The 22,106-nt window shown below is 54.3% G+C and overlaps 1 protein-coding gene across 8 annotated transcripts in view; it reads right to left on the minus strand.

Moving 5' to 3' along the window:
• Positions 1-22,106, minus strand: part of NINL (ninein like) — an 85,064-nt gene that overhangs the window by 33,654 nt on the left and 29,304 nt on the right. For 6 of the 8 annotated variants that reach the window (XM_031656514.1, XM_031656515.1, XM_031656513.1 and 3 more), the window contains 10 exons: positions 21,760-21,909; positions 21,553-21,619; positions 15,434-15,624; positions 14,515-14,667; positions 11,789-11,959; positions 9,113-9,249; positions 7,573-7,713; positions 2,292-2,466; positions 827-937; positions 199-279 (listed from right to left, as the gene is read on the minus strand). In XM_031656514.1, the coding sequence (XP_031512374.1) occupies positions 199-279; positions 827-937; positions 2,292-2,466; positions 7,573-7,713; positions 9,113-9,249; positions 11,789-11,959; positions 14,515-14,667; positions 15,434-15,624; positions 21,553-21,619; positions 21,760-21,909 (1,377 nt within the window). The remainder of the gene's footprint in view (positions 1-198; positions 280-826; positions 938-2,291; positions 2,467-7,572; positions 7,714-9,112; positions 9,250-11,788; positions 11,960-14,514; positions 14,668-15,433; positions 15,625-21,552; positions 21,620-21,759; positions 21,910-22,106) is intronic. The other 2 variants (XM_031656516.1, XM_031656517.1) reach the window with 2 other exon arrangements.

Raw genomic sequence — 22,106 nt, forward strand, 5'->3', positions numbered from 1 at the left:
CAGAGGTGGCCTTCAGGATAGGTGGCAATGAGAACCAGGGAACCCTAAGTCTAGGAGTGTGGCAAGGCCATGGTCGAGAATGGCCGCAAGCAGTGGCTCTGCCTGGAGCAGACACTCCTGCGTTCCTGTGAACCACCTGCGTGTGGAGACCCAGAGCCTGGACATGAGACTATAAGGCAGACAGAGCGGGGCACGTACCCGGCACTTGAGCTCGTATTCCTTCAGGACTGCTGCGAACCGCTCCTCCTGGGCCAGGAGCTCTGCACTCTGTGGCTCCAGCTGAAAGTCAGACACGCAGGAAGTCACAGGTGGGCCTCGGACAGAGGGGGGACCTGCTTCTCCAGCCCCTGGACTCCAAGAACCTGCCCAGCTTCCGCCAACACCAGGCGCTGCATCTCCAGGTACAGCCGCCATCCCCCCTCCTTCTCCCTACTCCCCCGTCTAGAAGGTCACAAGGCAGAAGGATTTTCCAGATTTAGCTAAGGTGGCCACACTCATCCCTGGAGCCCAGACCCTGGCCCTGGGCAGCCCCTCTCCCCGTCCTCCTCCTGAGGTGACAGCCAGGGAGGGCCCTGCTCTCCCTCCACGCCCCCCACCACTGAAGCTGTTGCTAGTGAGCAGTTGTGCTGCGCGGGCAGACAGCCCCCCACATCGTCACGCAGAGGAAGCAGAGGGAAGGCCTCACGCTGGCTTTCTCTTCATGCAAAATTTTAGGAGAATACCGAATTCCGTTACCTGCTGCATCTCTCCCCCGCCACCCCCGCCACCCCCACTCTGCCCAGCAGGCCCTTCCCTCTGGAGGCGCACTGTCAGCAAAGGGACGCGCCTTGTCCTTCAGCACAAACTCCAGGTCCTTCTGCAGCTTCAGGGCCAGCCTCTCTGAATCTGAAAGCTTTTCTGCCACTTCCACAATCTCCTTCTGTAGGCGACTGTTTTCCTAGGAGACACAGGCCAGTGGCTCGTCAGGCTCCTGCAGGACGGAGGGGATGTGTGCAGGATGTAGGTGAGAGGCTTGCTCCCCACAACACTGGGCATCAGGAAAGAACCCCTACCCGCCGCTCGCGAGGCAGCTGGTGCTGTGCAGGCGGCTGTGCCAGGGATGGCCCCCAGCCTCCCAGGACAGACCCCAGAGCCCACCCAGACTGTGGCTACCCCATCGTCTTCACTTCTCTTGTCCCCTCCCTTACTCTGTGCTCAGAAAGGCCATGAGTCATACAAGAAAGGGTGGGGAGCTGGGTACAGTGGCTCACGCCTGTAAATCCCAGCACTTTGGGAGGCTGAGGCGGGCAGATCACAAGGTCAGGAAATCAAGACCATCCTGGCTAACATGGTGAAACCCCGACTCTACTAAAAATACAAAAAATTAGCCAGGCATGGTGGCGGGAGCCTGTAGTCCCTGCTACTCAGGAGGCTGAGGCAGGAGAATGGTGTGAACCTGGGAGGCGGAGCTTGCAGTGAGTGGAGATCGTGCCACTGCACTCTAGCCTGGGCGACAGAGCGAGACTCCATCTCAAAAAAAAAAAAAGAAAGGGTGGGGAATACAAAAGCATTGCAAAAGTATTACAGAAAAGGCATCCTTTCAGAGCCATACCTAAACCATCGATCTGATATTGCACCAGGACAGCTCAGACGGCCATCACTGGGGGAGGAGGCAGCATCTGCAGACGGTGGGGGACTGTGGTGAGAAGGGTGGAGAGCAAGGCTGTTTGGGGGCTCAGGCTGCTCAGTCCCTCCTTCCGGGAGGTGGGGCAGGTGTGGGGAGTTAGGAGGGGAGGACACAGGTGGGAGCAGAGCAGGAACCAGCACAGGAAGGGCCAGCACCTCTGTTCCACTGCAATGCCTCACTGGAGTCAACGTCCGGCGACAGGTGTGAGACACTCACCAAAGCCCATCAAACCCTATCAGCTCCAGGCCACAAACCCAGCCTCAGGCAGGCTGGGCTTTAGGTTCTGGTCGCTTTGCTGCCCCCACAGGTGTTCCTGGTTTCTGGGGTTGAAGCACTGCTGGCTGCAGGTGCTGGTCCTCCCTGACCTCAGGTCCACCTGGCCCTGGGCAGAGAGTGGGAGTGGCGGGGAAGGAGGGGCAACGTCCTGCTGGCAAGCCAGGACCCCTTCTGCTCTGCAGCGTGTGGGACACCTCCTCACTGCGGCAGGTGCTCCCTCAGGCCCTGCCCTGAAACATAAGCTTGAGGGCACTGGCAGGTATGATCTGGATCCTCAGCCAGGATGACGTGGGTATGGGGAACGCTCAGGCTCCCCCTAGATTCTTGGATACCCTGGGGATGCCCCTACCTTCAGGGCCAGGGTCAGCTTCTCCCGGAGGCCAGCCTCCTCAGCCTGCAGGCGCCCCACGTCCCACTCCAGCGCGGCCCTCTGCCTGTGGGCCTGCTCCCAGAACAGCTCTCGCTCTGCCTCCACCTCAGACCGCAGGAGGCTCAGCCTTTCCCGGTACCCCTGCTCCAGGTGCCTGTAACATGTCACACATCACACGTCAGACATGTCATCTCAGGGCCACCCAGGCCCACGTCACCACCTTCCTAGCCTCCTCCCTCTCAGAAATGCCCCTGTCCTCAGCACGTGCAGGGCCGTCCTGCCTTGGCTGAGCTGCCCATGCTGGGAGGCAAATCTGAGGGTTGGTGCTCCTCCCTCATGGGCTGGTGGAGGTGACCCCAGACAAGGGGATCTGGTGGGTCACATGGCAAATGCCACCAGTTGCCCCCTCACAGTGAGGAGCACAGGTCCCTGGGCTGAGTCCCAAGGTGGCCCCTCCACCCGGTGTGCATGGCAGGCAACAGCCCTTTAAAGACTTTTGATACCAAATGCACATGAAAATCGCCTTCCTCCCAAAGAGGGAGGCAGCATGAAACCCATGGGCAGTGAATTCCCAAAGCAATCCGAGGAAGAGGTGGGGGGTACTTTTTTCTCAGATGCTACATTCATCTTTTGCAATAACCACTTCCATGAGCAGGAAAAACAGTGTTCAACGCTCAGTCTCATCTCTGAAACAGCAGCTTCACAGGAATTCTCAGACCACGTCTACCGAGACTGAAGACCAGTGAGGCTCCGATTCTGCAGAAGCCTGGTGATGCCCATAACCAAGTCCGAGACACCTGGGCCCCAGAGCCCGGGATTTTAATCTTGGCTCAGAACTTTAAAGAAACAACACTCTAAAGGGAAGAGTATGAAGGAAGTACAATAATCTGAGTAATATAATACGCCACAAATCTTTTGGGGTAGTGTTAAAGCTACATCAGCCTACTCTTTAAAAACTTTTGAAATATACAAAAATGGGGAAATGGTCAAATAAATTACAGCAGATCCACACAAAGACCCATGTGAGATGCTCTGTGGCCATCAGAAAAGCATATACAACATGATATCTTTTTTTTTTTTTTTTTTTTGAGACGGAGTCTCACTCTGTCGCCCAGGCTGGAGTGCAGTGGCGCAACTGCCGCTCACTGTAAGCTCCACCACCCGGGTTTACGCCATTCTCCTGCCTCAGCCTCCCGAGTAGCTGGGACTACAGGCGCCGGCCACCACGCCCGGCTAAATTTTTGTATTTTTTGGTAGAGATGGGGTTTCACCATGTTAGCCAGGATGGTCTCGATCTCCTGACCTCATGATCTGCCCGCCTCGGCCTCCCAAAGTGCTGGAATTACCGGCGTGAGCCACCGCGCCCGGCCACAACATGGTATCATTTTTTAAGAATTATGTGCATAGAAAAAAAAGGTGAAAGACATATAGAAAATGTAAACAGTGATACCCCCTGGAAAGTGAGATTTCTGGGTTTATTTTTCCTTTAATTGTATTTTCTAAAATGTGTGCAATAAACATATATCACTCATTACATTTATAATAAGGAAAACCTAATGCAATAATAAAAGCTACTTACAGAAACCTACTCATAACTCCCATTGCTCATAGGACAAAACCCAAGCTCTCAGGGCCACGTGGGTTCTGAGGCTGCAGCTTAGCACCTCTAATGCATCCCTTCACCAGGTTCAAGGACAGAGGTGCTGCCTTAGTGTTTCCAATCCTCTAACCCTGGGAAAGACAATTCACACAAGTCTTTCCAAATGGTTGGGAGAGAATCAAGCTATACACGTGTGGACAGAAGCAAATCAGTTTTCAGTTACTCAAACTGAGTATGAAAGTCAACTTACTTCTAGTTTTGAACACAAGTGTCTCACAAGGAGCACCCTTGTCTAGGAGCTCTGCTAACCCCCAGGCTGGGATGAGGCTGTGCTCAGGAGACAGAGGTTGCTGGAGGTCAGAGCCCAGCCCCTCAGGTCCTGAGAGGCAGCACCAAGATCCCTGTGGCACCAACAGGGATAGCTGGATCCCGACACTCAGGATGAAAGTGAGAGACAGACGAACCAAGCTTACAACAGCTGTCAGGAGAAAGGAGGGGGCGTCCAGGGAGAGGAAATGAGTTCCTAGAGCTCCCCGTGGGTCTCCATGACATACTTTCAGCTGCTAAATGTTAGCAATTGTCTCCTCTGTGGAGATCCAAACTGGACTCATGTGCGCCCTGGAAGGCAGGGAGCTATGAGAACGTCTTAAGCAACAAAGCCAAGGTCCCTCCCCTGGGGGTCGGGGGCATCTTTTGGTCCCTCCTCTAGGAATTTCTCAGCCAGTTGGGAACGATGACGCTGCAAGGCTGAACCAGAATAGCTCAGCTGACGGAGACCACAGAGACTCTTCCTGCCCACAGGAGCAGCGATATACTGCTTCCTAATGAAATGCCTTCCACGCTCAGGGCAGGGAACTCGGGCCTTGAGGCCTGGCCCAGCTCTTCCACGTGGAGGGCAAGGGCCCCAACCACTGCCTGTACCTGTCCCTGTACCCAGTTTTTGGCCTCACCAGACACCTCCTCATGTTTGGTGAAAGGAGACTTAACTTTTAGCTTCCCTGAAAATGACCACTGTCCTATAGGGGCTTCTCACCACCACCACAGCCACAGGAGCCAGTGGCACCCAGAACGTACACTCCAGGGGGCCCGCAGGCCGCAGAGGCCCCATGCACTCACACAGCACCCCCCCACTGCACCCCCCACACACAGCACCCCCACTGCACCCCACAGGCCCCACGCACACTCACAGCACCCACATGGCACCACACAGTCCCCACATATACTCAGCACCCCCACTGCACCCCACAGGCTCCACACATGCACACAGTACTCTCCACTGCACCCCTCTAGCCCCAGACACTCACAGTACCCCCACTGCACCCCACAGGCCCTAAGCACGCTCAAAGCACCCACATGGCAGCATACGGGCCCCACATACACTCACAACACCCCCAGTGCACCCCATGGGCCCCACGCACACTCACAGCACCCCCAGTGCACCCCATGGGCCCCACGCACTCGCACTGCACCACCGCTGCACCCCACATACCTGAGGCCCCATGCATGCTCACAGCACCTTCATTGCACCCCACATGCCCTTGCACTCCACAGGCCCCACGCACTCACACTAACTCCTCACACCATGTAGAGGCACATGTAGATCTGGACCTGCTGTGTACGGCCATCCCCAGCCAGCACTGGAAGGAAAGAGGACTTGGGAGGTGCAGGCGAACAGAGGTGGGGTGAGGCCCCGCCCTGTCCCAGCCGCCCCTATGGACTGAACCACATGGAGGTGGCGGCTGCAGGAGGTGCAGCAGGGACGCCCTTCTGCCCAGAACAGATCCGTGGAAACCCTGAGGATATGGGTTATGGAGATGGGGGGTCCACTGGTCTTAGAGCTGGCCCCGGACTGTGCCTGGCTCTGGGAGGCCTGAAGGAGAGTGGCTGGGCTCTGCCCTCAAGCTTCTCCCACCTGAGATTCTTGCTCCCCAGAAAGCTGACCAGTGGCCTTCGGCTGTCCCAGAAACAGCGTAAGGCCAGGAGAAGGGAGACCTGGGTGTCAGCTCCACACACCCATGCTCACTGCTGCAGGACTGGGCCGGTTACTGAGCTGCTCTAGGACTCCATTTGTTTGGCTGAACAATGGGAATAAATGGCCTATTTGGTCCCAATGGCCGTTAAGTGAGACAACCCCTGGTGCACACAGGAGACACACCACAGCCGTCTTACCAACCAAAATCACTTCCCCAGAGGCCATGGACCTTGTTGCTCAGGGTTTCTTTGGTGAAGGAGAAGCAGCTTCAGGCTTCAGCCCACGGTACAGCTGGCACAATTCCAACATGCGATGTGGCCAGCGGCCGGGCTCCCATCTGCAGGCTCACTCACCCTGGGGACCCTGCAGCACCCTAGGCAAACTGCCCGCATCCCTGGAGGGTGCCACACCACATGGCTCCACCGTGCGTAGCTCTTCTCTGCGAGCCACGCTCAGCTGAGCCACCGCCACCAGGGCCATGGCAGTGAGTGCTGTGTCTGTGTTGTGCAATGCAGAGGGTGGGCCGATCTGCAGACCAAGAACCCAAGGGCGTGGGGACAACAGGGCCAGGACTGTGGCCTTGGGCAGACCTCCCGAGCCACCAGAGGACCCACTGACAAGGGAGAATGGCAGGGAGGCCAGCCATGTCTTGCTGCCCCTGCCCAAGAGCTGTGACTCAGAGCCAGGAAAGCCTGTCCTGAGCTACCCCTGGAGGACCCCCAAGGCATGCGCAAACTTCAGGTGAACAGCAGCTGAGCCCTGGCAGACATGTGCCCCACCAATAACACAGAGAAGCCCCTCTCCCTGCCTGAGCCTGGGGCGCCCTCTTGGGTGGGATTTCCTCAGATGTGCTGTTCATGAAGCAGTGCGGTGGTTGTATCCTTACACAAATCAGAAATCTAAGGCCAGGCGTGGTGGCTCACACCTGTAATTCCAGCACTTTGGGAGGCCGATGGGGACGGATCACTTGAAGTCAGGAGTTGGTCAGCCTAGCCAACATGGTGAAACCCCATTTCTACTAAAAATACAAAAATTAGCCAGGTGTGGTGGCGGGCACCTGTAATCCCAGCTACTTGGGAGGCTGAGGCAGAATTGCTCGAACCTGGGAGGCGGAGGTTGCAGTGAGCCAAGATCGCGCCACTGCACTCCAGCCTGGGCTACAGAGGGAGATTCCATCTCAAAAACAAAAACAAAAATAAAAACAAATCAGAAATCCTTTTCTCTGGTCTATCCAGCCACTGTTCCACACAACTGTCCCCACACTGGGGTCACTACAGCTGTGATACCTGGAGTTGGGTTCCTTCTCTGTGCTCCTTCTACCTACTGGGCCAAAAGGAAGCCATTGCCAGCCCTTGCAACACAGCCACCTGCTTCTTGCATCACAGGCATGCAGCTAGGGGCAGAAAGGCTTGGCTTGTGTGAGAAAGAGACCAGCAAAGCAAGGGCAGGAGGCAGGACCTCCTCAGCCCACGGGGACGCAGCCAGGGCCAGGCACTGCACCAACCCCCGGAAGAGCAGGGCTCCACTTTCTCAAGGTTTTGCCTCCGGGATTCCCCCTGGCTCAGGTGAAATAGAGGGGTCTCCACTCAGCCACACTCGCAGCTCTGGCCCCTGGCAGCCCTGTGTCCACTACCTGCCCTCAAAGGGGCTGGGGAGGCCCAGGTAAGAATCCTGGGCCCAGAACCCACTTGATTTTCTTCTCGGTGAGCTGTTCCAGGGCAGAGTGGCAGTCATCCATCTCTTTCACGAACTCCAGGTTCCTCTTCTCGGCCCTCTCCAGGTCCTGCCTTGCCTTGTCACGCTCCCTCACCAGCTGCTCCACCTGCCCTCTGCCACAGGAAGGAGACAGGGTCAGATGGGACCCCACTGCTGGCCTGACCCACCGTGCCAGGCAGCTCTGGGCCCCGTATCCGCATCAGCGATAGAAACCAGCACACCAGCTGTACAGCGGGCGCTGCTCCACCAGCCTGCTCCTGAGGCAGTTTCTACAACTGCTATGCCCATTTTCCAGATGTGTACACTGAGAGAGAGGGGCCACATGCCTTGGCAAGGAAAGTTTCTTGGTGGTTTCTAACCCAGGAAGACTGAGCCTGGAGTTCCACAGCATGCCACGTCGCTTAGGCAGCCCCAGGGTGTGTGGTAGTTGGTCTGTGAGCCCTCTCATCGGCAGCTGGGTGTGGATCACAAGTGCCTAATTCAGTAACGGGCACATGGCGGGGAGGAGGCTGGCCACCTGTTAGCCCTGCATGGGCATCCCAGCAGCCTAGTGAGCACACAGTGAGTCACCAGAGCACAACACAGTGGGTGTGTGTGGTCTCAGCTCTGTGGCCACCCTGACCTGGCTGAGGCACTGTGTACATCACTGGTGGCACCTGCTATTCCAGTGACTATTTCCCCGCCGAAGGAGCTTTTCTCCCTTCCTGTCCCAAGGCCAAGGGAGGGACCTGGTCAAGCCTTTCTCTGGTTCTATCTGCAGAGCTGCCTGAGGCCAGAGGCTCCGCTGTCAGCATGTGGACAGATGCAGTCTTTAGGATTGAGATTGTGGTTTCTGTCAATCTTTTCTGCAGCTTCAGAACATTGACAAAAACACAACAATCTTTTTGCAAATCTGCTTAGCAGACGGATGGCCTGAATGGTCAGCCACAGCAAACAGACACAATTAAAAGGGAATGGGTTCTCGGCCCCTCACGGGGTACTTTGTGACCACGTTTGAAAAGCACCTTTTCTTCCTCCTGTTGACAGCCCAGTCTGGGAGCCCCCTGGCGCTAGAGGCAGCGGCAGGACCCCATCGGGCGCTGGTGAGCGCCTGCACCAGCAGGATGAGGCGGGGCCTCAGGTCTGTCCTTTAGAAACCTCAATAAAAAGGGCTCAGTGGGGGCCCCCAACATACAGATCCCAAGCCTCAACAAGTGGGAGGGAAGCCAGCAAGCCTTAAATTGTGTGGACTCAGACAGCCCAGGTCCTCAGGCCCCACCCAGCCCACACACACGAATGAGCGGCTGCCATTCACCTGTCCATGCTCCGTGGCTAGATTCTACTCCTATCCCTCTGCGAGCGCCGGCTTCAGGGACCAGAGAGCACGGGACAGATGGTGTGCAGAGCCCTGCCCCAGGACTGACCATGTGGTGTGGACAAGAGCCAACTGGTATCCTGTGTGTCCCAGACACCCCTCCAGGCCCACCTGGCCAGCCACACTGCCACGTTCCCCACTCCCCTGCGGCCTCTTACTGCTGGTAGCTCAGTTCCTGGTGGTAGCAGGCCAGGGCTGCCTGCTGGACGGCACTGTCCACTGTCATGAGCTCGTTGTCAAGGGCCCAGGTCAGCTCCAGAAGGTTCACCTTCTCGTCCACACTGAAGTCCAGGCTCTGGAAGCAGCAAGCCTGGTAAGCAGGAGAGGCTGAGGGACTTCCCCAAGCAGACACCTCTCTGCTCCCTCCCTGGTCCAGGGCCTAGCCCAGCATGACTGTCCCAGGCAGCACCCGCCCCTCCTGTCTGCCAAGGTCTCTGCGTCTTGAGGGGTGCTCCTCCTCCATCCCTTGCAACTCTGGTGGGCTGTCAATGGCCTGGTCCTCCTGCCTCTGCCTCAGGGGTGCATAGGCCCAGGCTAGACAGAATCCCTCTTCCTGGACAAAGTGTCAGACACAGGCAGGGGCAAGTCCCCTGCAGGCCCTTCATGGGGACTGCTGTGAGGCCAGAGCACAAGGCCCTTTTCCCTCTGAAATAATCTGTTTTAAGGATGTGAGCCTTGGGATTCCCTGCGATGAGGCCTGCCCTGCAGCTCATGCCACCAGGAAGAGTTTAGAGAGATGGAGAGGGTCCCCACAGCAGCCCTCAGGCTTAGAGCCAAAAAGCTTTCCAGAGCGGACTGTTCTTCTCCTCAGAAGTGTGAAGAATACACCTCACAAACTTCAAAGCACAGAACAGCTGGCATTCTACTGAAACAACAAAAAATAGAGCCACACACACCCTAAGCCCCTCAGCTCAAGGGAGCGGCAGCTAACGTTCTGTCGCGTTTGCTTTTTCTGCCTCTGCCTTTTCTGCCTCGGGTATTCCTGGCTCTGCTTTCCACTTGTGGCTACAAACGCCCTGCTCAGGCCAGCAGCAGGCACCATGGCAGGGTGGCTGAAGCAGGTGCCAGGACAAACCCGGCCCAGAGTCTCCCGTGAAGTAGGGGCTGACTTTTCACGCTGCCCACTTCCCAGCAGCTCCTGAGGAGCAATGGCATCTTGGCAGAGGCTGGGGAGCCGCCTGGAAAGCTGTCCCTACACAAGCACACGCTCCCTGCCACGTCACTGGATGGCGTAGAGGGACAGAGCCGCCACAGCAGCCTGAGGTCAGAAATGACACTGAGTTGCAAGGCAGAATTTGGCAGCAATCTATTATGAAGTGAGGGAGAAGCCACCCAGGGTGTCTTTGCAGAGCAGCACCAGCAGCTCTAGTGCAAATGGGAAAGAGAATAAGTTCTGAAAGGGCAGAGGCAAGATGCACTCATCAGAGCCAGGGCGCAACAGCAGCCAGGGAACTCCCAGAGCTGTGGAGTCAGGTGTCGGGAATCTTGGAACTGAGAGACCTGTGCTCTCTGCCCTTCCTGCAAGCGATTTTTGGTGATCCTGCCTCCGCCTCTGGCTCTCAGGACAATTGCGAGGCCAGCTGTTTAGGTCTGGCTTTGCCATCTTGGGGGACTCAGTAACAGATAAGGTTGGGCCTATGAGGGTCTTGGTCCGTGGAGTTGGGTGGACTGTTTCAAGGGCTGTCTGGGCTCCTTCCTGTATTGTCTGTCTGTGCCAACAGGACATTTTCTCAGGGAATATGACAGAGCCTCCAAGAGTTACAGGGTGCAACTCCAGGAGTCCAGCCTCAGAGAAATGCCAGCACAGCAGCACGAGGACATCGATGCATATAAATGCTCAGATTTTTCATAGGAAAAGTGAAGGGTTGCATAAATTTGCAAGACAAACGGTATGATACCAATTTTGCAAATATATATATATATATATATAGTCAGAATGTATAAATAATATGCATCTATCATGTGCCAGGGAAAAGTTCTGCAGGACGCCCACCACACCAACAGCTGTCACCCCCTCCAGGGAATGGGGGAGGGGCAGGTAGGCTTTCTTTCTTATTTAATAGGTTTTTGTTCAGTTGACATCCTTTCTAACAATGGAAAGTAATGAAAATAATAAGTCTAGTCCACTGTACCTCGTGAGGCTGTCTTTCCTCACCCATGCTGGGCCCCTGCACACCTCTGCCCCTGCACAGGTGTCACCAAATTGTGCCCAGGGCAGAGCTCCTTCCAAATCTCCAGGGCTGGCCTGCGTCCCTCTGGGAAGCCTGAGCCTGTGAGGAGCTGTGTCCCATGCGAGGACCACATCTTCCCTCCCAGGCAGCCCCAGCAGAACACGGAGGGAAGGGTGCGCCTCCTGACACCCGGCCCATGGCGGGAAGGGCCTGGGGTAAGTGGGTGCCATGGGGGAGAACAGCTCAACCAGCCAGGCAGGGGCTCCAGGAGAGTTCGGGCTCACTCTGAGCTCATCAGTAACTGCAGTGACAGTGGTGCCCAACAGACATCGACATCACAACAGGCAATTTCCTTCCATTCATCTAACCTCCTTGGCCCAACATTCAGGGAAAATGTCTAAGCCACTAAAGGCTACCTTCAAATTGTCTTTTTCACACTATCTTTGTATTTTATTTCTTATCCTTTTAAATTATAATGTCCTATATTTTAGTAGCAAAAATTAAAAGATAGAGGTTTCTACCTGGACTTCCTTGCATGGCATTCTCTGCACAGAGCACAAACCCCTGCTGGGTCCCTGGCTTGGGATGCTCCATCCATCCTCCTCTGCAGCAGATGGGCCCCCCAGGTTCCCTGTCCAGCTCAGGCATCACCCAGTTCCAAACCTGCAAGATCTCCCTGCCATTCTGAATCCCCTCTTGGGTCCACATGGCCAAGACCTGATCAGGAAAAGCGAAGCCAGAACCATCGTCAATGCTGGAGAAGAGGCGCAGGCTGGAGCACAGGGACATGAGGGATGAGGTCGTGGTGGTGTGGCAGCCGCTCTCCTCTGGGACCTGCACGTCAGGAAGACTCCCATAGCGCCCAGCGTCCAAAGCCTCACGCCCGTGCGCTGCTGATGTGCTCTCCATCCTCCCCAGCCTGTGCTCAGAGGGCCTCACAGGAACAGCTCATGAGACCATCCTCAGCTCTCAGAGGACAGGTCAGAGGTGCAGCCCCTTCACATGACCTCTCCAAGGTCACATGGCTGTGCAGGTGAGAAAGCCGGGACATGCAACCAAGGCCCCCGACACCCAGGACTCTGAGGCCTTGCACCCACGTGGCCCAACTGGCCAGCCCCAGTCAGCACACTCATCATCACTTGGAGAGGGACGACAAAGGAGTTTTGATGTTCCACCCTTGAATTCACAGAGGTGGGAGCCTGGCCTCACAGAGGCAGGGGCCCAGAGAGTCCATGCCAGCACCAGGAAAGTCTCAGCTGTGAAAAGAAACCCAAGGCAGGTTGGAAGGGCAGAAATGTGCTGACCCAGGCAGAGGCGCACACACCCCTAGACCCTCAGAATGCAGCATGGGTGGCTCATGGCCAAGTTGACTTGGCGTTCGACAATGAAGGCAAGCCAGTTCAGGAGGCATCTCCCCAGCCCACACTAAGCACGACCTGTGGGACCTCATGTTGATCATTCTCGCCTTACATGGCCGCCTGACCCCTTTCCTCAGTGCTGGCTCCTGAGTTTCTTCTTTGTCGTTCTCACTGATGTTAGCCTCACTGCAGCCTCGACCTCCTGGACTCAAGTGATCCTCCTCTCAGCCTCCCAAGTAGCTGGGACCACAGGCATGTGCCACCACACCTAGATAATTTTTAAATCTTTGAGATGGGGTCTCACTATGTTGTCTCACCTTCTCTCAAACTCCTGGGCTCAAGTGATCTGCCTGCCTTGGCCTCCCAGACTGCTGGGACTATAGGCATGAGCCACTGTGCCGGGTCCTCATTGATTTTTTTTCACCAAGTTTCTAAATTATTTAGGTTTTTAAATTAAATTAAATTAAATTAATTTATTTATTTGAGATGGAGTCTCACTCTGTCTCCCACGCTGGAGTGCAATGATGCGATCTCAGCTCACTGCAACTTCTGCCTCCTGGGTTCAAGCGATTCTCCTGCCTCAGCCTCCTGAGTAGCTAGGACTGCACATGTGCACCACCACACCTGGCTAATTTTTGTATTTTTACTAGAGACAGGGTTTCACCATGTTAACCAGGCTGGTCTCAAACTCCTGACCTCAAATGATCCGCCCGCCTCGGCCTCCCAAAGTGCTGGGATTACAGACGTGAGCCACCATGCCCGGCCCTCATTGACTTTAGAGTCAGAAACCTAGATTCTCAGGCATACCTACCCCCGGTACAGAATAGCACTACAGGTCCTGCAACACCACTCACCAAATTCAGGACCAATTGCAGCAGCAAAGAAGTATCCAGCCCCTCAGCAGCCATGCCCTGGTCTCCTCAAACTGCAGAGAGACCCAGTATTTGTGCAAGAGATAGAGCATGGGTTAAGGGACACTATCAGGACCAATCCTAGACAGACTCACTGAATCCTCTGGCAACTGATATGGCTTAGATCTGTGTTCCCGCTCAAATCTCATATAAAAATGTAATCCCTGATGTTGAAGGTGGGGCCTGGTGGGAAGTGACTGGATCTTGGAGGTGGATTTCTCACAAATGGTTTAGCATCATCCCTCTTGGTACTGTCCTTGTGATAGTGAGTTCTCATGAGACCTGGTTGTTTAAAAGTGTGTGGCACCTCTCCCCTCGCTTTCTTGCTCCTGCTCTGGCCATGTGACCTGCCTGCACCCCTTCACCTTCTACCATGATTGTAAGCTTCCTGAGGCCTCCCCAGAAGCAGCCGAGCAGACACTGGCACCATGCTTCCTGCACAGCCTGCAGAACCGTGAGCTCACTAAACCTCTTTTCTTTATAAATTGCCCAGTCTCAAGTATTCCTTTAGCAATGTGAGAACAGACTAACACAGAAATATTGCCCTTGCTATTCCACAATGGGGAGGATGGGAGGGAGTTTTCTTGCTGGGGCATATCACACCACAGGCTGAGGAGCTGCCACATTCCTCACCTGAGCACTGCCTTCTGTAGCCCCGGGAGGTGGGCACCTGACAGCCCGTTCCTCACCTGAGCACTGCCTTCTGTAGCCCCGGGAGGTTGGCACCTGAGCAGCACGTTCCTCACCTGAGCACTGCCTTCTGTATCCCCGGGAGGTGGGCACCTGAGCAGCACGTTCCTCACCTAAGCACTGCCTTCTGTAGCCCCGGGAGGTGGACACCCAAACCACCCCCGGCTTACATGTGAGCCTGAGGCTTGGAGAATGTAACTCCCCTAGTGACACACAGCCAGGGAAGAGCAACACTGGACCCACCTCAAATCTATGTGGCTCCAGAATCTACGTCGTGTGGTCTCCCACATACATGCGTGTGTGCATGGCCTATCCAGCTCTTGGACAGCTCGTTGTGTGGTGACACAGGCAGGGAGGGAGTCAGCAGTTTTAGTCACCAGAGAGTGACATCAGTGGTTGCTGGGTTGAGGATTTGACTGTTGCATTTTACCTGGTAATGAGACCAAGGCTTGCTCACTTTAACTTGAGTGGAAGACTCCAGAAGTAGCGCGGGCTCATGACTGAAGAGGCCAAGCTGGAATTCCTCAAGACTCACTTTGCCATCTCTGTCTTGATCCAGTTTGTTAAACAGGTCTTCAAGTTCCTAAACAAAAGCCCTCATACCTCAGGCCCACCCATAAGAGGTCCACCCAGCTGCCCTCACCAGGGCCTCCCTCCCTCCCTCCCTCCCTCCCTCTGGTTCCAGGTACCCAACAAGGGCCGTTTCCTTGTATTATCCAGCCTTAAAACTGTGTAGACCATGAGGGCTGTATTTTCCCAAGGCACCCCCTCCCTCTATCTTGCAAAACCCACAGGCCTTGGTTTCCATTTCACTGTGAGTGGGTGTCACCTGAACTTCTCAGTTCTACAAATGCTTATTCAGTGTCTGCTGGGGCCTGTGGATGCTGAGCAAGGCCAGGTCCTGCAGTGTGAGGACCAGCAAGGACATAGGGCTGAGAACTCCAGCAAGGCAGACTGGCCTCCCACCCAGGAGGAGAAGGAATATGGCCACTGGGGAATGCAGACAGGCTTGGGGGTCTTGTCTTGGCTGTGCAGTGGAACCTGGTCACACAGAGAAGAGGGAAAGGCATCCAGGCAGAGGAAGGATGTGAATGAAGGAACAGGAAGTGCCTGCTACACCTGAGCGTGGCAGGGAGTTGGTGGGACTGGGCAACTCCATCAGAGATGGGCTTTCAAAGGTGTCTGGAGTTTTTAGCTTTTGGCAGAAACGCCAAGAGCCACCAAAGGATTTTAGATTAGAAAGCGATGCACCTAAATGAGTGGCTGAAGGGTAGAGGGGTTTCCAGACCCAACACTAAACCATGACCATGGCCAGGAACATGTGGCTAGGTGGCCTGCTGTGCCCTCACCTCTTTCTCCAGTTCCCGGAGCCCGACGCTCTGGCAGACCACAGCCAGCTCCTGCTCGCTCAGGTGCCCATGGCTGCCCACCCCCAGCTCTTCCCACATGCCCCGGATCTGGCTCTCTGGGGTGTCAAAGGAGGGGCTGCAGCACTTCTCGGGGCTCCCAAAGTCCTCGGTATCCCAGGTCTGCAGCTGTCCTGAAGCAAGGGGGGAGTCACAGTTAGACCCTGATACATACACAGTGGAGCACAACTCAGCCTTAAAAAGAAGGACGTTCTGCCCTTTGCAACAGCATGGATGAATGTGGAAGACATTACACTAGGTGAAATAAGCAGACACAGAAAGACAAACACCATGAGATCTCACCCACATGTGGGATCTAAGGAAAGAGGAACTCATGGGAGCAGGGTGTAGAAGGGTGGTTACAGAGCTGGGTGGGGGGGGAGATGCTGGTGGAGGGGGGTCACTTTCAGTTATAAGATGAGTAATTTCTGGATCCCCAATGTACAGCACGGTGACTACAGTTAATAAGACCCGACTGCTTCCTCGAAGTTTGCTAAGAGAGTCTATCTCAAGTGTTCTCAGCACACACACATAACTAAGTGAGATGGATGTGTTAACTGGCTGGACTGTGGTCATCATTTCACAATGTACACATGTCTCAGATCATCACTGTACACCTAAAATATATACAATTTTTATTTGTCAATCACACCCCAATAAGGCTGGGGAGAAAAACCAGCAACAGTTAAGTCCTGTGCTCCAGGCTGAAGCATGCAGGGGACGCACAGCAATGCTGGTCAGTGACTCTGAAATCAGATGGACCGATAGATAGAGGGCTGGATGGACGGACCAACAGAGGGATGGATGGACGGGCAGAGGGATGGACAGACCGACAAAGGGGAGCTGCAAAGCACCAAAGGTGGAATTAGGTGGTTGGTACATGGGTTTTTATGACACAGTTGTTTGCACTTCACTCTGTTTACAAATTTTCAAAATAAATGTTGGGGGAAAATATCTGCCTCTAATGGGGAAATTCTCTCTGAAGAGAACCTTCTATGGTCAGCCGTGCGAGCATTTAAAAGAGGCAGAGGGGCTGGGCACACTGGCTCACACCTATAATCCCAGCACTTTGGGAGACCGAGGCGGGTAGATCACGAGGTCAGGAGTTCAAGATCAGCCTGGCCAAGACGGTGAAACCCCGTCTCTACTAAAAATACAAAAATTAGCTGGGTGTGATGGCGGCCACCTGTAATCCCAGCTACTCGGGAGGCTGAGGCAGAGAACTGCTTGAACCCAGGAGGTGGACACTGCAGTGAGCCGAGATTGTACCACTACATTCCAGCCTGGGCTACAGAAAAAGACTCCGTCTCAAAAAAAAAAAAAAAAAAAAAAAGAAGGAGAGGACTCTATTATTTGTATTTACAATAAAAAGACGAGTCTTTTAATAAGTTAAATTTTGAAAACTTTCTAACTTACACAGAGCAAGGAGTAAAGTGAAGCCCAGAGCACCTGCTACTCAGGCTCCACTATGACAGCACCCTGCCACAGGTTTCTTCTCTACCCGCTTTCCTTACGGCTGAAGTATTTAGAAGTACAGATGCTCCCTGACTTACGATGGAGCTACAGCCCAACAACCCCACAATAAGCTGAAAACGTCAAGTCAAAGATGTACTGAATATACCTAACCCACCGACATCGTAGCTGGGCCTGGCCTACCTTACACATCTCAGAACACACTAACCGACAGTGAGGCAAAATCCTCTAACACAAAGCCTATTTTAGACTAATATGTTCAATGTCTCATGTAATCTACTGAACACTGTACTGAAAGTGAAGATCAGAACGGTCGCATGGACACTGAAGGACGGCTTCTACTGAATGCATATTGGCCTCACACCATCACAAAGTTGAAAAATCGTTAAGTCAAAACACCATGAGTCAGGATCCATCTCGGTTATTTGAAATCACAGATCTCATGTTACTTCTCCCCTACATATTTGATCCATATCTCTAGAAAAAATATATATATTCTTACATCACCACAATGCCACTATCACACCTAACAAAATCAACAGGATTTTCCCAAGCGTCTCGAAAATATATTCTTACAGTTGATTTGTTTGAACCAGCATCCAAACTCCTCAGGGTGCCCTTGGCTGTTATTCCTCTCACATCTTTCAGTCACAAGCACCTCTCCCAAATCCCCACAGCCCATGCCTTTTTAAAGAAATCAGACTCACTGTTCTGTGGAATGTTCCACATCCGGATCTATCTGCCTGCTTCCCCGTGTTGTCGTCTAACAAGCTCCTCCATCCTTAACATTTCCTGAAAACCTGAGTTAGCATCAAAGTCTAGTTTGGCTGCAGGCTCAAGTTCATTTGTTTGTTTGGCATAAATGCTTTGCAGGTGGCACTGTGTCCTCCGTGCCTCACTCAGGAGGCACTGGTGTGTTTAGGATTCAGCAGTGGGCTCGGGTGGTGGAAGGCCACTTTTCCTAACCTTTGTCTTCAGTCGCTTGTCTTCTTGATGTGTTTGAAGCTGTGGAAACAGCTTGAGAATGAGGACAGACACTGGGTGTCCAAGAGAAAGTGTCTGTGGTGAGCCAGCTGTCCAGCCAGACGTGTTCCTATGGTGACCTATGTGTCCAGCCAGACAGGTTCCTCCATGCCTCGTCCACACCACCTAGCCCAGAGCGGACATGTCTGCTTCCACCCAACACAGACTTTAGTGTTGCAGTTCTGCTTCAGTAGTCTGGATCTTTCAGGTAGATGAGCCATGTGGGCATGAATGACTGATAATCCCGCTGGTAATAGGAAAGCCACCATCCCCCAAAGGAAGGCAGACTGTGTGCTCACAAATGACACTCTGGGTTGGGTTGAGGAAAACAAGAGGAAAGGGACGGGTAAGAAAAGGCCACCTCCGAGGTCCCTTCCAGCCTAAGGTGCCTGAAATCTCCAAGGAAAAAATGTGAAAGCAATCCTGATACTGGGTTATTTCTCAGGCTGGCAGAAGAGGTCGGGCAAGTCCTCTGAGCTTGACACGAGTGTGTGCGCACTACCGTCTGTCAGCTCTGATCCTGCACAAAGCTTTCTGTAAACTGCTGGGAGGAACCCCAACCTGCTCTCCAGGCTGAGCACTGAAATCACTGGGTGAAAAACAGCCTCCCCCTGCGAGCCCTTCCCTTCGCTGCCCTAGATCTAGACATCAAGTCAAGGATGGAAGACACGGCGGCTTGGCTGACTTTTCTCAGCACATAGGAGTCTGCCTGCTTTGTCCAGCACCACAGCTAGAAGCTCAGGTCAGTTCCCCTGACATTTACTGAGATAAAAGTTGAACAAAGGCCGGGCGCGGTGGCTCACGCCTGTAATCTCTGCACTTTGGGAGGCTGAGGCGGGCGGATCACAAGGTCAGGAGATCAAGACCATCCTGGCTAACACGGTGAAACCGTCTTTACTAAAAATACAAAAAATTAGTCGGGCATGGTGGCGGGCGCCTGTAGTCCCAGCTACTCGGGAGGCTGAAGCAGGAGAATGGTGTGAACGCAGGAGGCGGAGCTTGCAGTGAGCCGAGATCACACCACTGCACTCCAGCCTGGGCGACAGAGTGAGACTCCGCCTCAAAAAAAAAAAAAAAAAAAGTTGAACAAAAAATGCCCCAGGCATTCAAGGACCATGGTCCAAGGGGTGCTAACTGTTTACTTTGGCAGAAATCCCAGGGCAATGCCCTCTATCGAAGCTATGTTTCTGCACAGTCAGCCCATGTGACCGCCTGTGTGGGGAGGCCTCATTAGGGCATCCACTGACTCACATGGAAAAGCCTGGAAAGACAGTGAAACTGCTCACAGGACTAAGGAACACAGACCAGTGCTACTCCCTGCCCTGCATGGTCAGCGGCCTGCCTGGCCTGCAGCCCAGCCCAGGGCAAAGAGTATGGCAGGGCACCCTGTCTGGGGTTGGGGGTTCCTGGGGTACAGGGCACTGACTGGGAGCCACTGACCCTGCCCACGCCTCACCGGTGGGATCCAGTGCCGCCTGCAACCTGATGACTTCCTGGGATGGCCTCATGCCTCCTGCAAGGGGACACACCCAATGCTGCCACCCTGATCCTTCTGCAACAGGGGGAGACGGGGGGTGCTGGCAGCCTGAAGAGGGCTCTCAGCGTTCAGCCGGGCTCCAGCCTCTCCTCCCCAGTCACCTGCATCCCTGCAACCTGAAATACTAGCTCCTCTCATCACTGCCTCCTCAAATGCCATGGCAGCCACCTGCACTCCCATATACCTGCACCTTACATGCCTGGCTGCTAAGGATCCTGCAGTTTGCTCCCTACACATTCATCAATGCCTCCAGCCTTCCTGTTTCCTGAAGCACATGACACCCCTGTTCTAACTTCTCCCCTCTTTGCCTTCCTTCTTGCTTTCAGCCTGCCCATGTGAGGCAGTTTGGAAATGCGGCTTCCAATTTCTTTGGCACTCTTCGCTTCAGGTCTGTGTCCCTTCTCCTTGAATCTGGTAGCCTTGTGACAGCTTTGATTGATAGAACGAGGTGGAAGGGATGCTTTGTGACTTTGAGGCTGGCCTGAACTCAGTGAGGAAATCCCAGCCCTGTTTTTGGGACAACGTGTCCTTAGGGCCCTGAGCCACCAGGTGAGGCAGTTGACTACCCAGAGCCACCATGCTGTAAGGAAGCCCAGCCACGCTGAGGCCTGCTGCAACCCCTCGGAGGCTGTCCTCAGCTGAGCTCCTCCAGCCCAGACGCATCAGTGACGCTTCATATGATTTCAGACCCAGCCTTCAAGTGTCCCAACAGAGGCCCTAGATGCAATGGAGTCCATCCTAAGTCTCTCAACTTCTCCAATCCTTCCTTGAGCACTGCAGCCCTGCTCCTCGGAGAAGCCTGCAGCAGCGATTGAAAAGCTTGTGCTGTGATCGTAAGGGCCTGGTGTGAACCTCAGCTCTTGTTCCCAAGCTCAGCAAGACGTCACCCCTGAGCCCCAAGCTGCTCTGAGAGGAGGGATGCTCGGATTATGCCAAGCCTGCTGCAAGGGTTAGCCAGGTTGCCGGCTTCACACCTGGGTAGTTCCTCAGAGCTCAGCGTCTGGCCACCACGCTGATCCTCTCACACCCACCTCTCTGTGGGGCCCCTTTCTTCACTCCTGCGGGCATCAGGTAAGTCAGCAGTCACTTCTACGGAGTCTTCTGTTTTTGCATTGTTTGCATAGGTGTTGGTCTTTTCTATCCAAAATACTCTGGGATTCACAATTAATATTTTTGTTCGCTTTTTAATGTCAAGGAAGTATTATAGGCAAGCACAAGATAATTAAAATTAAAAAGAAGTCCTCCTCTCCCAGAGCCTTTGTTCCTCTCCCCAGGGGGATCCACTGGGACGTTTTTTTGTCTAGCTTTCTGTCCCCACAACACATGTAATGCATGTCACTCCAGAAACGTGGTGAGGGAGCTGAAGTCTCGATCATGCCCCTGCATGTAGCTTCTCTTCCCAAAATGTCAGATCTTGCAGAGGGCACCACGGCAGCACGGATGGTGAGCCTTCCCTGCACGCTGCACAGCACTGTGAGGCTGTACCCTGTGATTTGCTTCTGTGTCCCAACTGCTGGCCTTCTGTTATGTAAGGCTCTAAGCTCCAGGACCAGGTATTACACTCCATTTGTGGGACAGATGAAACCCTGGTGGGTGCTAAGAATGCCCCTGCACAGCAGGGGAGAGGCTGTACCTAGCCCAGTGTGCCAGAAAGGAGGTGTAGGGGCAGTCTGAGGTGACGGGGCCAAGCAAGGCCCTCCTGCCTGAAACCACAGGGCCATACCTGCCAGCTAGGGTCACATGGGTACTTGCAGACCATAAAGTGTGACGAACCACACTGCTCCCTCGGCCACGGGTCTCTGCCCCAGGGTCTGACCTTGGGAGGATGAGGACCGAGTGACGGCCTCACTGCTGAGATGATGACATTCTGACCACTCCCAGAGAAGGAGGAATCCAGCGGGACACAACCCACCCCACGCATTTCCCAGGATATTAAACTTGTGGTGTGTACTGCCCAGTGACCCAGCTCTTCAGCTTTCAAAGCTCTGGGCAAAGGCAGAGAGCACCAAATGCGAGGCTGAGGCTTTACCTTGTGCTTCGAATAATTCATTCTGAGCTTCTTTAGTGCTCTCGGCCTCTTCATCTGACTTGAGACTCTGCAGAAAGATGCAGAGAGAAGGCTGTGAGTTCCAGGGGGTGCTGCTGGGGACGGAGCACCGGGAGCAAATAGAGCAGGATGTTTGGGGAAGTGGCAGATGGCTGAGTATGGAGTCGATCCCTCAGAGGAAAAGCCCACCTCCACTTTGGGGCTGCCCTGCATGCCAGCTAGCAGCCCCAGGTGAGCCCCGCCTAGCAGCAGCGAGGGGCTGGGCCAGGGAGACAGGGGACACGCCTTGTTCCGCACGCTCCGGCTCCTCAACATAAGCCCATTCGTCAACAGTTGACCCTGCAAATACAATCAAACACTTGTAGTCCCAGCAGCAGAGAAGCCTGTCCGCCTCTGCATGGTGATGATGGTGATGGCTTCAGACCCAGCACGTGAAAGAAGCCAGCCCTGCAGCCACAGTCAATCATTCAGTCTCGGGACACACTCTCCATACGAGGCTTGCAACACGCCTCTCTGCACCTCTCCCTCATCAACTA

This window comes from Papio anubis, chromosome 16 (genome assembly GCF_008728515.1).
Source record: "Papio anubis isolate 15944 chromosome 16, Panubis1.0, whole genome shotgun sequence".
In the NCBI taxonomy this organism is placed as follows: Eukaryota; Metazoa; Chordata; class Mammalia; order Primates; family Cercopithecidae; genus Papio; species Papio anubis.